Source organism: Narcine bancroftii, chromosome 1, assembly GCF_036971445.1.
Source record: "Narcine bancroftii isolate sNarBan1 chromosome 1, sNarBan1.hap1, whole genome shotgun sequence".
In the NCBI taxonomy this organism is placed as follows: Eukaryota; Metazoa; Chordata; class Chondrichthyes; order Torpediniformes; family Narcinidae; genus Narcine; species Narcine bancroftii.
Window position 1 is genome coordinate 166,281,303 of NC_091469.1, and position 12,247 is coordinate 166,293,549.

The window sequence follows — 12,247 nt, forward strand, 5'->3', positions numbered from 1 at the left end:
AAAGCCAGTGGACGAAGCCAAGTTTGATTTAACTTTTCCTGCTGCTCAGAAAAATATTGGATGTGCTGGGGTGACTGGTAATAATCAGAGAGAATCTTCTGGGATATGCCCTAAATCGTTTTTGACGATAAGGTGCAGTTCTCTGTACCACACTCCAGCAACCTACAGTATTTACATTATGGGATTGGTTTTGCTATGGATCAAAATTTTGGGGGGTGCAAAGCAATGGGCCAGAACTGTGCTGATTTCTGATGTAATTGATGGATCAAATGGTTTCAATGTGTGTCTGCCTGCCTCAACCTGGAGAAGCACAAGGAGTATTCCAATACGCATTGCAAATGCAGACCGTGTTCTTGAAACAGAGTTTCTTGACAAAGCTGCTAAAAATAACATGATATTGTTCAAGGACCACAGGTCCTCACAGGTCTATGGGTGGAATTCAGATTTCTTATATAATGCAGGGACAGTGGAAGAAACCCAAAAGTGGACTATTTTGAACATTTCTCCATGCCCACTACACAGGCTACAGACTTTTTACTGGCCCAGAATGGTGAGAAAGATCACTCCTTTCCAGGCTATGTGCTGGTAATCTCCTCCTTATGAAGAAAGAAGATCTAGATAATATTGGAATTTACTGTGTTGGGTTGTTATTTATAATTATGTAATTATTATTTGAGCAATAATACTTAGCGGTCAGTGGAAGAGCCAAAGGCTTGTCGCTTTACCCTTGTCAGTATGGCTGTAGGTGTTGGCGCTGTCCCGGGGCCTGGAGGCTGCATATAGATGCTTATTCTACCCCGCCACCCATTGGCCGCATGTGGGATGGCCGGCACTGTCTACGGGGTCGAGGGGGGGGGGAGCGTGGCGGAGAACGTGTGCTCGGCTCCGTCCCGGCAGCAAGCAGTTTCAGTCCAGGCCGGCGTGTTCGCCAGTGAGCACGCACCATTCCTTGGTGGTTGGTGCATGCGTGGGGTTTGCACGTGGTGGAAAAGCAGTTAGCCTGTAAAAGGTAATGGCGGGATGATGTCCCTGATATTTTCTGTTGAATGTTACCAAGGGAATTGAATGTTACGTTACCACGGATTCGTGGTCATTACACATCGACTGTTACTAAGTTTAAGAACGTTACCAAGGACGTTACAAGTTCTTTTGTGTTAATTAATAAACCATTTTAAAACTCATCTGAACTTCATTGTGAATTCCTCGAATGCATCAAATCAAAGAGCCCACTTTAGCCTCTGAGCAGTTTTTTTATGGATAGTAGTCGCTACACAAAGGTCAGAGGCGTTGTGGACGGCGAGGAAGGTTTTCAAAGCCTCAGAGGGATCTGGACCAGCTGGAAAAATGGACTGGAAAATGGCCGATGGAATTTAATGCAGACAAGTGTGAGGTGTTGTATTTTGGAAGGACAAACCAAGAAAGGATGTACACGGTGAATGATCAGGCACTGAGGAGTGCGGTAGAACAGAGAGATCTGGAAACCGATACACAATTTCCTGAAAGTAGCATCACAGGTAGAATGGGTTATAAAGAAAGTTTTTAGTACATTGGCCTTCATAAAATGAAATATTGAGTAGAGGAGTTGGGATGTTATGGCAAAAATGTATAACATTGGTGAGGCCAAACGTGGAGTATTGTGTGCAGTTTGGGTCACCTTACTACAGGAAAATATCATTAAGATAGAAAGAGTGCAGAGAAGATGTTCTAGGATGTTGCCCAGACTTCAGGAACTGAGTTACAGGGAAAGGTTAAACAGATTAGGACTTTATTCCCTGGAATGTAGGTATTTACATTTATAAGGTGGATAGACAGTGTAAATGTAGATAGACTTTCCACTGAGGGTAGGTGAGATACAAACCAGAGGACATGGGTTAAGGGTGAAAGGGTAAAATTTTCGTGTAAACATGAGCAGGGGCTTCTTCACCCAGAGAGGGGTGGGAGTGTGAAATGAGCTTCCAACTGAAGTGGTGAACGTGGGTTCAATTTTAACATTTAAGAGGAATTTGGACAGGTACATGGATGGGAGAGGGATGGAGGGCTGTGGGCTGTGTTTAGGTCATTGGGGTTTGGAAAAAAAAAGGTACTGCACAAACGAGAGGGGCTGAAGAGGCCTGTTTTTGTGCTGTAGTGTTCTGTTATTATTACTGATTGTTCTTCTCTTGTACAGTTCATCTGTGGACACGAAGGTGACTTTGCAGCCAGTTTGGAAGCGCAAAGTCTAGCACAATGAGGGCACTGGAAGTCTGTTTTTGTCATAACTGTGGCTGCTGTTTTGTGACTCCGTTCACAGTTTTCCATTCATATTTTTGGCAGCGCCTCTCTTCAAATTTGGTGTAGGCGTCATGGCACAGGGCTCGCCAGCGGGATCTGTTAGCAGTTGCAGCTTCTAGTTCTCTTGGCTGGATGTCACAGTTGTGTAGGGTTTCCTTCACAGCTCTCTATACCACTTGAATGGACGAACAAGGTCTCCTTCCGGACTTCAGTTCACTACAGAGCAGCTGGCGAGGCATATGGTGGTCATCCATTCTGATGACGTGTTCCACCCACCACATCTGAGCTTTAATGATCAGGGACTCAACTCTGGTGGATTTCACACAACCTAAGACCTCCAGTGTTCTGTGGTTCAAAGAATTCATGTCATTAAAGTGCACATTCCAGATTTTATTCAAGGTTATTTGTATACATTTTGGTTTGACCAAGGAGAAATTACAACATTTTTTATACATAGTCCCCTCATTTCAGGGCACTATAATGTTTGGGGCATTTGGCTTCACGGATGTTTGTGAGAACTCAGGTGTGTTTCATTGCTTCATGCAGGTTTTAAGATATCTCGGCTGGCTTCAAAGCTTTTGATCACCTTTGGAGTCTGCAGCTGCCATTTTTCTACAGGATTATGCCAGTGAAAGGCAAAGAAGCCATTATGAGGCTGAAAAACAAAACTAAAACAGTAAGAGGCATCAGCCAAACTTTAGGATTCCCAAAAACAACGGTCAGAAATAGGGGTGCGCAACCTATGTCCCTGGGTTGGATCCCAATTTCTCCAGTCCGCAACCCAATGCAAAAGTCTTGCGGTGCCACCTGGTCAGTGCACGTGCACGTTGCAGCCATGCAACGGGGCTCCGACTCTTTGACAGGAACAAGCAGCAGAATGGATGGGCAGGCGGCAACACAAGCTGTCCGAGCCTGGCTCCAGCTCAGGAGAAAATTGCCTCAGAAAACCACGGCGAGCCACCGATTTTCCACTTCATTCAGCACGAGTAGGTGTGTTTTGAGTTTTGAGAATGGGAAGCGGAAAGGCTGAGCTGCAAGTAAATGGAGGGAGGGTTGGGGGTGGGAGACATTGAAAAGAAACTGTCCTGGTATACCTTGGTTTAATTCTTACCTCACAGGGGTTTGATCACTGAGGTAAAGCAAGTTTAAAACATATTTTATGCAGAAGAAACTTCAATTTTTTAACCTTCTATTGTTGCGGAGGGTTGGTGGTGCGCCACCATCTTGAATTTAAAATGTGTGTACATTAGGCAAGAAATCATTGAAATTACTTTTTTTTAATGACTGGTAGCACCAGAACAGCCGGCTGACACACCAGCCGGCCTACGCGTGGTAAAAGGTTGCCTGGCCCCGGTCTGGAACATCCTTCAGAAATTATAGCTTATCCATTTCTGCTTTCTCTTTTTGAACACATTGTGAGACAACATTTCTAAAACATAAAATATTTCCACTCTTCCCCTATCTAAAATTCCTTTTACCCCAATAGTCCCTCCCCTCTCTGAGTTGCCCTTTGTCCCTTGTCGGGCAACCACAACTCCCCTCTCCATTTGGATTGCAAACCTGCTCACAAGCGTCAACTGATTTCGCAGTGACTGTTATTCTTCCCCACCCAGAAAAGATTTTAATCTTCACATATAACAAAGGTCACTCTCTTAATTCCCTCCTTACTTCCTTTCTTCCCTTTCTTTCTCTTCTTAGTTCTTACTTATACTTTATTCTTCTTTATATATAGTTTGTCGTCATTTTTGTTCTTGTTACATCTCTTCATCTCTCTGTCTGCTTTGTAGTTGTTCGGCAAATTCTCGTGCTTTTTCCGGATCCGAGAACAGTTTGCTTTGCTGCCCCGGGATAACTATTTTAAGCACCGCTGGATATTTTAACGTAAATTTATAACCTTTTTTCCATAGGGTCGTTTTTGCTGCGTTAAACTCCTTCCTCTTCTTCAGGAGTTCAAAACTTATATCTGGATAGAAAATTTTTTTTTTGACCTTTGTATTCCAGTGGCTTTTTGTCTTCTCTTATTTTTTTCATTGACTTCTCCAATATATTTTCTTTTGTCGTATAACTTAGGAAATTTACTAGAATGGATCTTGGTTTTTGTTGTGGTTGTGGTTTAGAGGCTAATGTTCTGTGTGCCCTTTCTATTTCCATTCCTTCCTGTAATTCTGGCACTCCTAGGACCCTGGGGATCCATTCTTTTATAAATTCTTTCATATTTTAGTAATTCCAAAGGGACTGGTATTCAAAGGAAGATAACAGAAGAATTCTCATCATAATGAAGAAAAGTCCCCAATGCATATCCGACAGATCAGAAACACTCTTCAGGAGGCAGCTGTGGATATGTTAATATCTACTGTCCACAGAAGATTTTAGAAAATTTAATTAAAAAAAAAGTTAAATTTAAATTTAGCCAAACAGCACATAACAGGCCATTTTGGCTCACGGGTCCATGCCGCCCACTTACACCCAATTAATCAACACCCACAGTATGTTTCGGACGGTGGGAGGAAACTGGAGCCCCCTGGGGAAACTCACACAGACATAGTGAGAATGTACAAACTCCTTACAGACGGCGTGGGACTTGAATCACGGTCCTGATTGCTGGTCTGTAAAGGCATTACACTAATCACTACGCCAAATGTGCTGCCAAGACTTCATGAGCTGAAATACTGCAAGATGCAAACCATGGCCAAGGTGGTCTGCTTTGGATCTTGGGCATCCACACTGCTTGTGTTTATGCATCCACACTTTGCTCTTGCCATCATTTTGATACATATTAATCTTGGTCTCATCTGTCCACAAGACCTTTTTCCAGAATTCTCCATGCTCTTTTAAATACTTGTTGGCAAACTGTAATCTGGCCAACCTTTCTGTGGCTAACAAGTGGTTTGCATCTTGCAGTGTAGCCTCTCTAGTTCTGCTCATGAATTCTGAGGACAGGAGTCGTGGCACCTCCACACCTGCCTCCTGAAGAGTGTTTCTGATCTGTCAGACAGGCGTTTATGGATTTTTCTTCATTATGATGAGAATTCTTCTCATATGAGCAGTGGAGTCTTCCTTGGAAATACCGGTCCCTTTGCGATTGCTCAGCTCACCAGTACGCTCTTTCTTCTTAATGATGTTTCAAGCTGTTGATTTTGGTAAATCCTAAGGTTTAGGTGATGTCTCTTGGTGTTTTATTCTTGTTTGTCAGCCTCATAATGGCTTCTTTGCCTTTCACTGGCAAAACTCTGGTCCTGATGTAGAAAAAAGACTCCAAAGGTGATCGGGAGCATTGAAGCCAGCCCACCTCTCTTATACCTGTACCAACAAAGCAATTAAACACACCTGAGTCCTCACAAACACCTGTCAAGCCAAATGTTCTAAATGTTATGCTGCCCTGAAATGAGGGTTCTATGTTTAAAAAGTGCTATAATTTCGACATTGTCAAACCAAAATGTGTACAAATCTGGAATGTGCACTTTAATTATATGTGACTGTTTGATTCCAAATTTAAAATTGTGGAGCACATGAGCAAATAAAGGAAAAAAAAAATGTTTCTTGTCCCAAACATTATGGAGGGCACTGTATATGAGGCCTCACTTGGAGAATGGGGGTACAATTTTGGGCTCCATATTTAAGAAAGGATATGATGGCATTGGAGAGGGTCCTTAGAAATTTTACGAATGATTCCTGGAATGATGGATTAGCATACGAGGAACCAGCTCTTGGACTGGACTCCTGAAGTTGAGCAGAATGAGGGAAGACCTCATTGTGAAAGCCTGGACAGAGTAGATGTGTCAAAGTTGTTTCCCTTGGTAGGAGTGTCAAGGACAAGGGAGTACAACTTCAGGCCACGAGTCTGTGTCGCTCAATTTGCATCCAATTAGCCTACAACCTCCGGTACGTTTTGGGATGAAACCGGAGCCCCAAGGAAAACCCAGACAGACACTGGGAAAATATACAATCCCCTTACAGACTGCAAAATTCAAACCCCGGTCCAGGTCGCTGGTACTGTAAAGGTGTTGCACTAACTACTATGCCATCCATGCCGTCCTAGAAGTGGTGAACCTCTGGAATTTGCTACCACGGGTGGTTGTGAAGGCCAGGCCGTTGGGTATATTTAAGACAGAGATTGTTAGGCATCTGAATAATCAGGGTATTAAAGGATATGGGGTGAAGGCAGGGGAGTGGGGTTGAGTGGGAGAATGGATCGGCACATTATAGGATGAGTGAGAGGACTCGATGGGTCAAATGGTCCTCTTCTGTTCCTCTCTCTTATGGTCTTATGGATTTGGCAGGCAAGATAAAGGAGATTATCCATGCCCGTTATAAGTGAAAGGGTGGCCCAAGAAAGACTTTGTCCCATTAAAGATCAACATGGCCTCTTTTTTTGTGAAGTGACGAGCTGACAATTTCTCATCATTCTTTTCTGTGGAGAAGATCACACAAGCTAAAGAACTGAAAGAAGAGTTGAGGTCTTATTAACCAGATATGAATGACCAGGAAAAAGGTGTTAATGGTCTTGGAGTGCATTATGCTGGAGAAATCCCCAGATCCTGTCTTAGCGGGAAGCTGGGGATGAAGTGCAAGAGCCTCTAACTTTATATTTATACATCATTATTTGCCAAAGCTGAAATTCTGGAAGGCTACTGGGTAGATGATGTGGAACTCCTATTAAAGAAGAATGAAGTCAGCGAACTACAGGCCAGTGAACATGATGTGCCAAAGAATTGGAGGGTGGCGCATGTGGTTCCGCTGTTTAAGAAGGGGTCCAAATGTAAACCTGGGAATTGTAGGCCCGTGAGTCTGACGTCTGTGTTGGGCAAATAGAAAGAAAATGTTCTGAGGGATGGTATTTACAAATATTTGGAGGTACAGGGATTGATAGGGTGTAATCAGCATGGTTTTGTCAGGGGTAGATCATGCTTGACAAACCTGATTGAGTTTTTCGAGGGGGTTACAAAAAAGGTTGATGAAGGGAAAGCTGTGGATGTTGTCTATTTAGACTTTAGTAAAGCTTTTGACAAAGTTCCCCACAGGAAAAAAGGTGGAGGCATTAGGTATAAATAAGGAGGTAGTGAAATGGATTCAGCAGTGGTTAGATGGGAGGTGTCAGAGAGTAGTGGTAGAAAATTGTTTGTCCAATTGGAGGCTGGTGACTAGTGGAGTTCCTCAGGGTTCGGTCCTGGGTCCACTATTGTTTGTTATATATATTAACGATCTGGAAGTAGGGGTGGAGAATTGGATAAGTAAGTTTGCGGATGACACAAAGATTGGTGGTGTTGTGGACAGTGAGGTAGATTACCGTAGATTAAAAGGTGATTTAGGAAGGCTGGAGGTGTGGGCTGAGAAATGGCTGATGGAATTTAATACAGATAAATGTGAGGTGCTGCGTTTTGGAAAGGCAAATTTAAATAGGTCATATACATTGAATGGTAGACAATTGAGGAGTGCAGAGCAACAAAGGGATTTAGGAGTTGTGGTAAATAGTACCCTCAAGGCTGATACTCAGGTAGATGGTGTGGTGAAGAAGGCATTTGGAATGTTGGCCTTCATAAATGGGAGTATTGAATTCAAGAGTAGGGAGGTTATGATGAAATTGTACAAGGCATTGGTGAGGCCAAATTTGGAGTACTGTGTACAGTTTTGGTCACCAAATTATAGGAAAGATATAAACAAAATGGCTCCTAGAACGCTTCCACCAGCGTTGTCTCCGCTCCATCCTCAACATCCATTGGAGCGCTCACACCCCTAACGTCGAGGTACTCGAGATGGCAGAGGTCGACAGCATCGAGTCCACGCTGCTGAAGATCCAGCTGCGCTGGATGGGTCACGTCTCCAGAATGGAGGACCATCGCCTTCCCAAGATCGTATTATATGGCGAGCTCTCCACTGGCCACCGTGACAGAGGTGCACCAAAGAAAAGGTACAAGGACTGCCTAAAGAAATCTCTTGGTGCCTGCCACATTGACCACCGCCAGTGGGCTGATAACGCCTCAAACCGTGCATCTTGGCGCCTCACAGTTTGGCGGGCAGCAGCCTCCTTTGAAGAAGACCGCAGAGCCCACCTCACTGACAAAAGGCAAAGGAGGAAAAACCCAACACCCAACCCCAACCAACCAATTTTCCCTTGCAACCGCTGCAATCGTGTCTGTCTGTCCCGCATCGGACTGGTCAGCCACAAACGAGCCTGCAGCTGACGTGGACTTTTTACCCCCTCCATAAATCTTCGTCCGCGAAGCCAAGCCAAAGAGAGATAAACAAAATAGAGAGAGTGCAGAGAAGGTTCACGAGAATGTTGATAAGATTTCAAGGTTTGAGTTACAGAGAAAGGTTGTGCAGACTGGGGCTTTTTTCTCTGGAGCGTAGAAGATTGAGAGGGGACTTGATAGAGGTGTTTAAGATTTTAAAAGGGACAGACAGAGTAAATGTGGATAGGCTTTTTCAATTAAGAAAGGGGGAGATTCAAACTAGAGGACATGGTTTAAGATTGAAGGGGGAAATTATAAGGGGAACATGAGGGGAAATTTCTTTACGCAAAGGGTGGTGGGGATGTGGAATGAGCCTCCGGCAGACGTAGTTGAGGCAGGATCATTGGTTACATTTAAGGAAAGACTGGATAGTTACATGGAGAGGAGAGGACTGGAGGGGTATGGACCGGGTGCTGGTCAGTGGGACTAGGAGGGTGGGAATTTGTTACGGCATGGACTAGTAGGGCCGAACTGGCCTGTTCTGTGCTGTAAGTGGTTATATGGAAGTTGCTGGAAAGGATTCTCAGGGACACCATCTCCCAGCATTTGGAGAGGAGGAGTAATTAAAGATATTTAGCATGATGTTATGCGTAGAAAATAGTGTCCTACAAAGCTGATAATTATTTTTGAGGAGGATTGACAAGGGCAGGCAATGGACATTGTCCATGTGGACTAAAGCAAGGTCCTAAGTTGCAGGTTAGTCTAGAGCGTTCGTTAGATCACACGGAATCCAAAGTGAACTGGCTAATTGAATTCAAGACTGACAGTGGAAGGAGTCGGAGGGTAGTGGTTGGTTTGTTTTTCTCATTTAAGAGCTGTGACCAGTGTTGTGCCATAGGAGTTAGCTATATTAATTTGGACGAAAATGTGATTACATGGTTAGTAAATTTGAGGATCACCACCTAAATTGGAGGTGGTGAGGAAGTTTATAGATTCTTCTGTTGTCTTGTAATAAAACCAAAAAATGTAAGATAACACAAAATCTCCTTTAATCTGCCATAAGGCAAAGAGTCGCCATTCGTGTTTCCTGGCATCCCTTACAGTAAGAGAAAAGGAAGCAAAAGAGAGTCCCTTTAGAAGACTGAGTGCGCATGGATTCACGCCCAGCTCTCCTGCAGCCACATAGATCATTGTTCTCTCCGTTGGCAACCAGATCCAAATGTCCGATACAATAAGACCATATTTAGTCACTGCCCCTCTGCCTGGTCCGGTGCCATGGTCACTGTCCTCTATGCCTACTGCTTCTCAGTGGGGAGTTTTCTTCCCATTTCTGGTGCCCTGCGCGGTTACAGGATTTTAATTTAAAAACCCTGTCTCCTTTCACAGGCCATTTAAACCCTTGACAAAGCTGCCAGCATTAGGACCAGACAGATGAACCCTGCAAATGAGTCCTATGTCTCTACTTCCTGCTCTCCCCAGGTCTGCACCAGTGGCAACAGGATCTAGCTCATTTGGGGAGGTGGGCCAAGTAATGTCAAATGGGATTTAACTCTAACAAGCACCATATGTAGTTCTGGTTGCTCAGATACAAGAAGCATGCTAATAAGTTGGAAAAGGTGCAGAAGTGGTTCACCAGGAGGTTGCCAGGAGTAGAGGGCTTGATTTTTGGGAGACGCTTGACAGGCTGGGTTTTTATTCCCTGCCGCGCAGGAGCTGGAGAGATGACCTCTTGGAAAACCTCTAGGCATGATTCTCGGTCTTCCAATTAGGCAGGGATTTCTAGAACTAGAGGGCGTGTATATTTAAGGTGAGGTGAGAAAATTAAGAGGAACAGAAGGGCCAGAGGAATCTTCCGAACTACAATTTTAAAAAGGTATTTAGATTCAGATACGGATGGAAAGGTTTAGGCTAGTGGTTTTCAAACTGCCACCCTAAACTCACATCCCACCTTAAGCAATCCATATGCCACAAGTACTGTGTGATTAGTAAGGGATTGCTTAAGTTGAAATGTGGAAAGAAAAGATTTGAAAACCACTGTTTTAATTGTAGCTGATTGACTCGTTATGTGCACGGTTTCAGAACTTCAGAGGAAATGGGCCAATGGCAGTGATTCTCAACCTCACATCCCACCTTAAGTCTTTGGCTTGGCTTCGCGGACGAAGATTTATGGAGGGGTAAAGTCCACGTCAGCTGCAGGCTCGTTTGTGGCTGACAAGTCCGATGCGGGACAGGCAGACCCACCTTAAGTAATCCCTTACTAATCACGGAGTCAATCAACCTCTGGTTTAGATCAGAGGAAATGGGACTAGCTCAGAATAGCAACTTGGTTGGCATGGATGAGTTGGATTGAAGGCCCTGTTTTGTGATGGACTGCTTTTTGCTTTTTGTGGTGTTTTATTCTGCAGTTCAATATATTTGGGTAAAATGTGAATTTGGGCAGGTTTATTTTTGCAAAGTAAATTTTCCTATGCATATTTACTGTTTGCCAGAAATGATGGATTCATCAACATTCAAGCGATTCATGGCTACAGTCGAAAATATCCTGGAGAACCTGGAGGATATGGATTTCACTACTTTGGGTAATTGTGAACTCATCCACTGATATATGTTAATTGAAAATCAATTTCAGAAGCTCGATGTCTGAAATGGAAAATGCTGGAAACACTCAGCATGCCATGCAGCATCTGCGGAGAGAAATAATGAACATAAGAAATAGGAGCAGGAGTCGACCATCCAGCCCATTGAGCCTGCTTCCCCATACATGATGATGGCTGATCTGATCATTGATTTGTCTCCTTTCAGTCCCATTAGTTTGTTCACCATAACCTCTTTTATAATTATTATTTTATCGAGGTCCTCACCTCCCTTCGCATCCCTATCACCACTCTTGGGCATGTTGGACATGTCTTCCACCATGAAGACTGACAGAAAATATCTGTTCAATGCCTCGGCCATTTCCCCATTACTCAATATCGATCTCCCTTTCTCACCTTCCAAGGGACCCATGCTGACTCGAGCCACCCTATTCTGTTTTATATATTTATAAAATTTTTTGCTTTCTGTTTTTATATTTTGAGTTAATTTACCCTCATGATCCTTCTTCCCTTTCCTTATTTCCCATTTAATTGTCCTTCATTGCCTTTTAAAGTTTTCCCAATCCTTCTCTTGGCATCCTACTCTTGGCTACTTTGATTTTAATTTTATACTTTCCTTCATTTCCTTAGTTAACCAAGGCTGACTCTTCCCTCTCTGACTGTCCTTATTTTTAACGGGAATATATTTTTGTTGAACATTATGAAAAATCTCTTTGAAAGTCTTCCACTGATCCTCAACTGTTCTGCCAACCAGCCGGTGCTCCCAGTCTACGCTGACCAATTCCTCCCTCATCCTGTTGTCGTTTCCCCATCCAAGCACAATACTCTAGTTTTAGATCTAACTATTGCACCCTCCATCTGGATGAGAAATTCAATCGTACTACGATTGGTTAATTTTACCTATCTGGTTGCACAATACTAGATCTAAAATAGCATTCTCCCATCTTGGTTCCTTAACATGCTGCTCAAGAAGGCTATCATGGACACATTCTATGAAGTCATCCTCCAGATTCCCTCGACCAACTTGATTTTCCCAATCGACGTGGAAGTTAAAGTCCCTCATGACAACTGCCGTTCCGTTCTACATGCCTCAGCTCTCTCTCGGTTAATGGCCTGTGCTACTGTGCTATTGTTATTTGGTGGACAATAGGCAACTCCCACCAGTGATTTTTTTTCCCTTTACTATTCTTAATCCCTACCCAGATGGTC

At 43.6% G+C, this 12,247-nt stretch overlaps 1 protein-coding gene across 5 annotated transcripts in view; it reads left to right on the plus strand.

Annotated features, from left to right (window-relative positions):
* The window catches only part of LOC138735925 (nipped-B-like protein), a 1,086,099-nt gene that overhangs the window by 769,161 nt on the left and 304,691 nt on the right, over positions 1-12,247 (plus strand). For all 5 annotated transcript variants that reach the window (XM_069884602.1, XM_069884605.1, XM_069884611.1 and 2 more), the window contains one exon: positions 10,934-11,023. In XM_069884602.1, the coding sequence (XP_069740703.1) occupies positions 10,934-11,023 (90 nt within the window). The remainder of the gene's footprint in view (positions 1-10,933; positions 11,024-12,247) is intronic.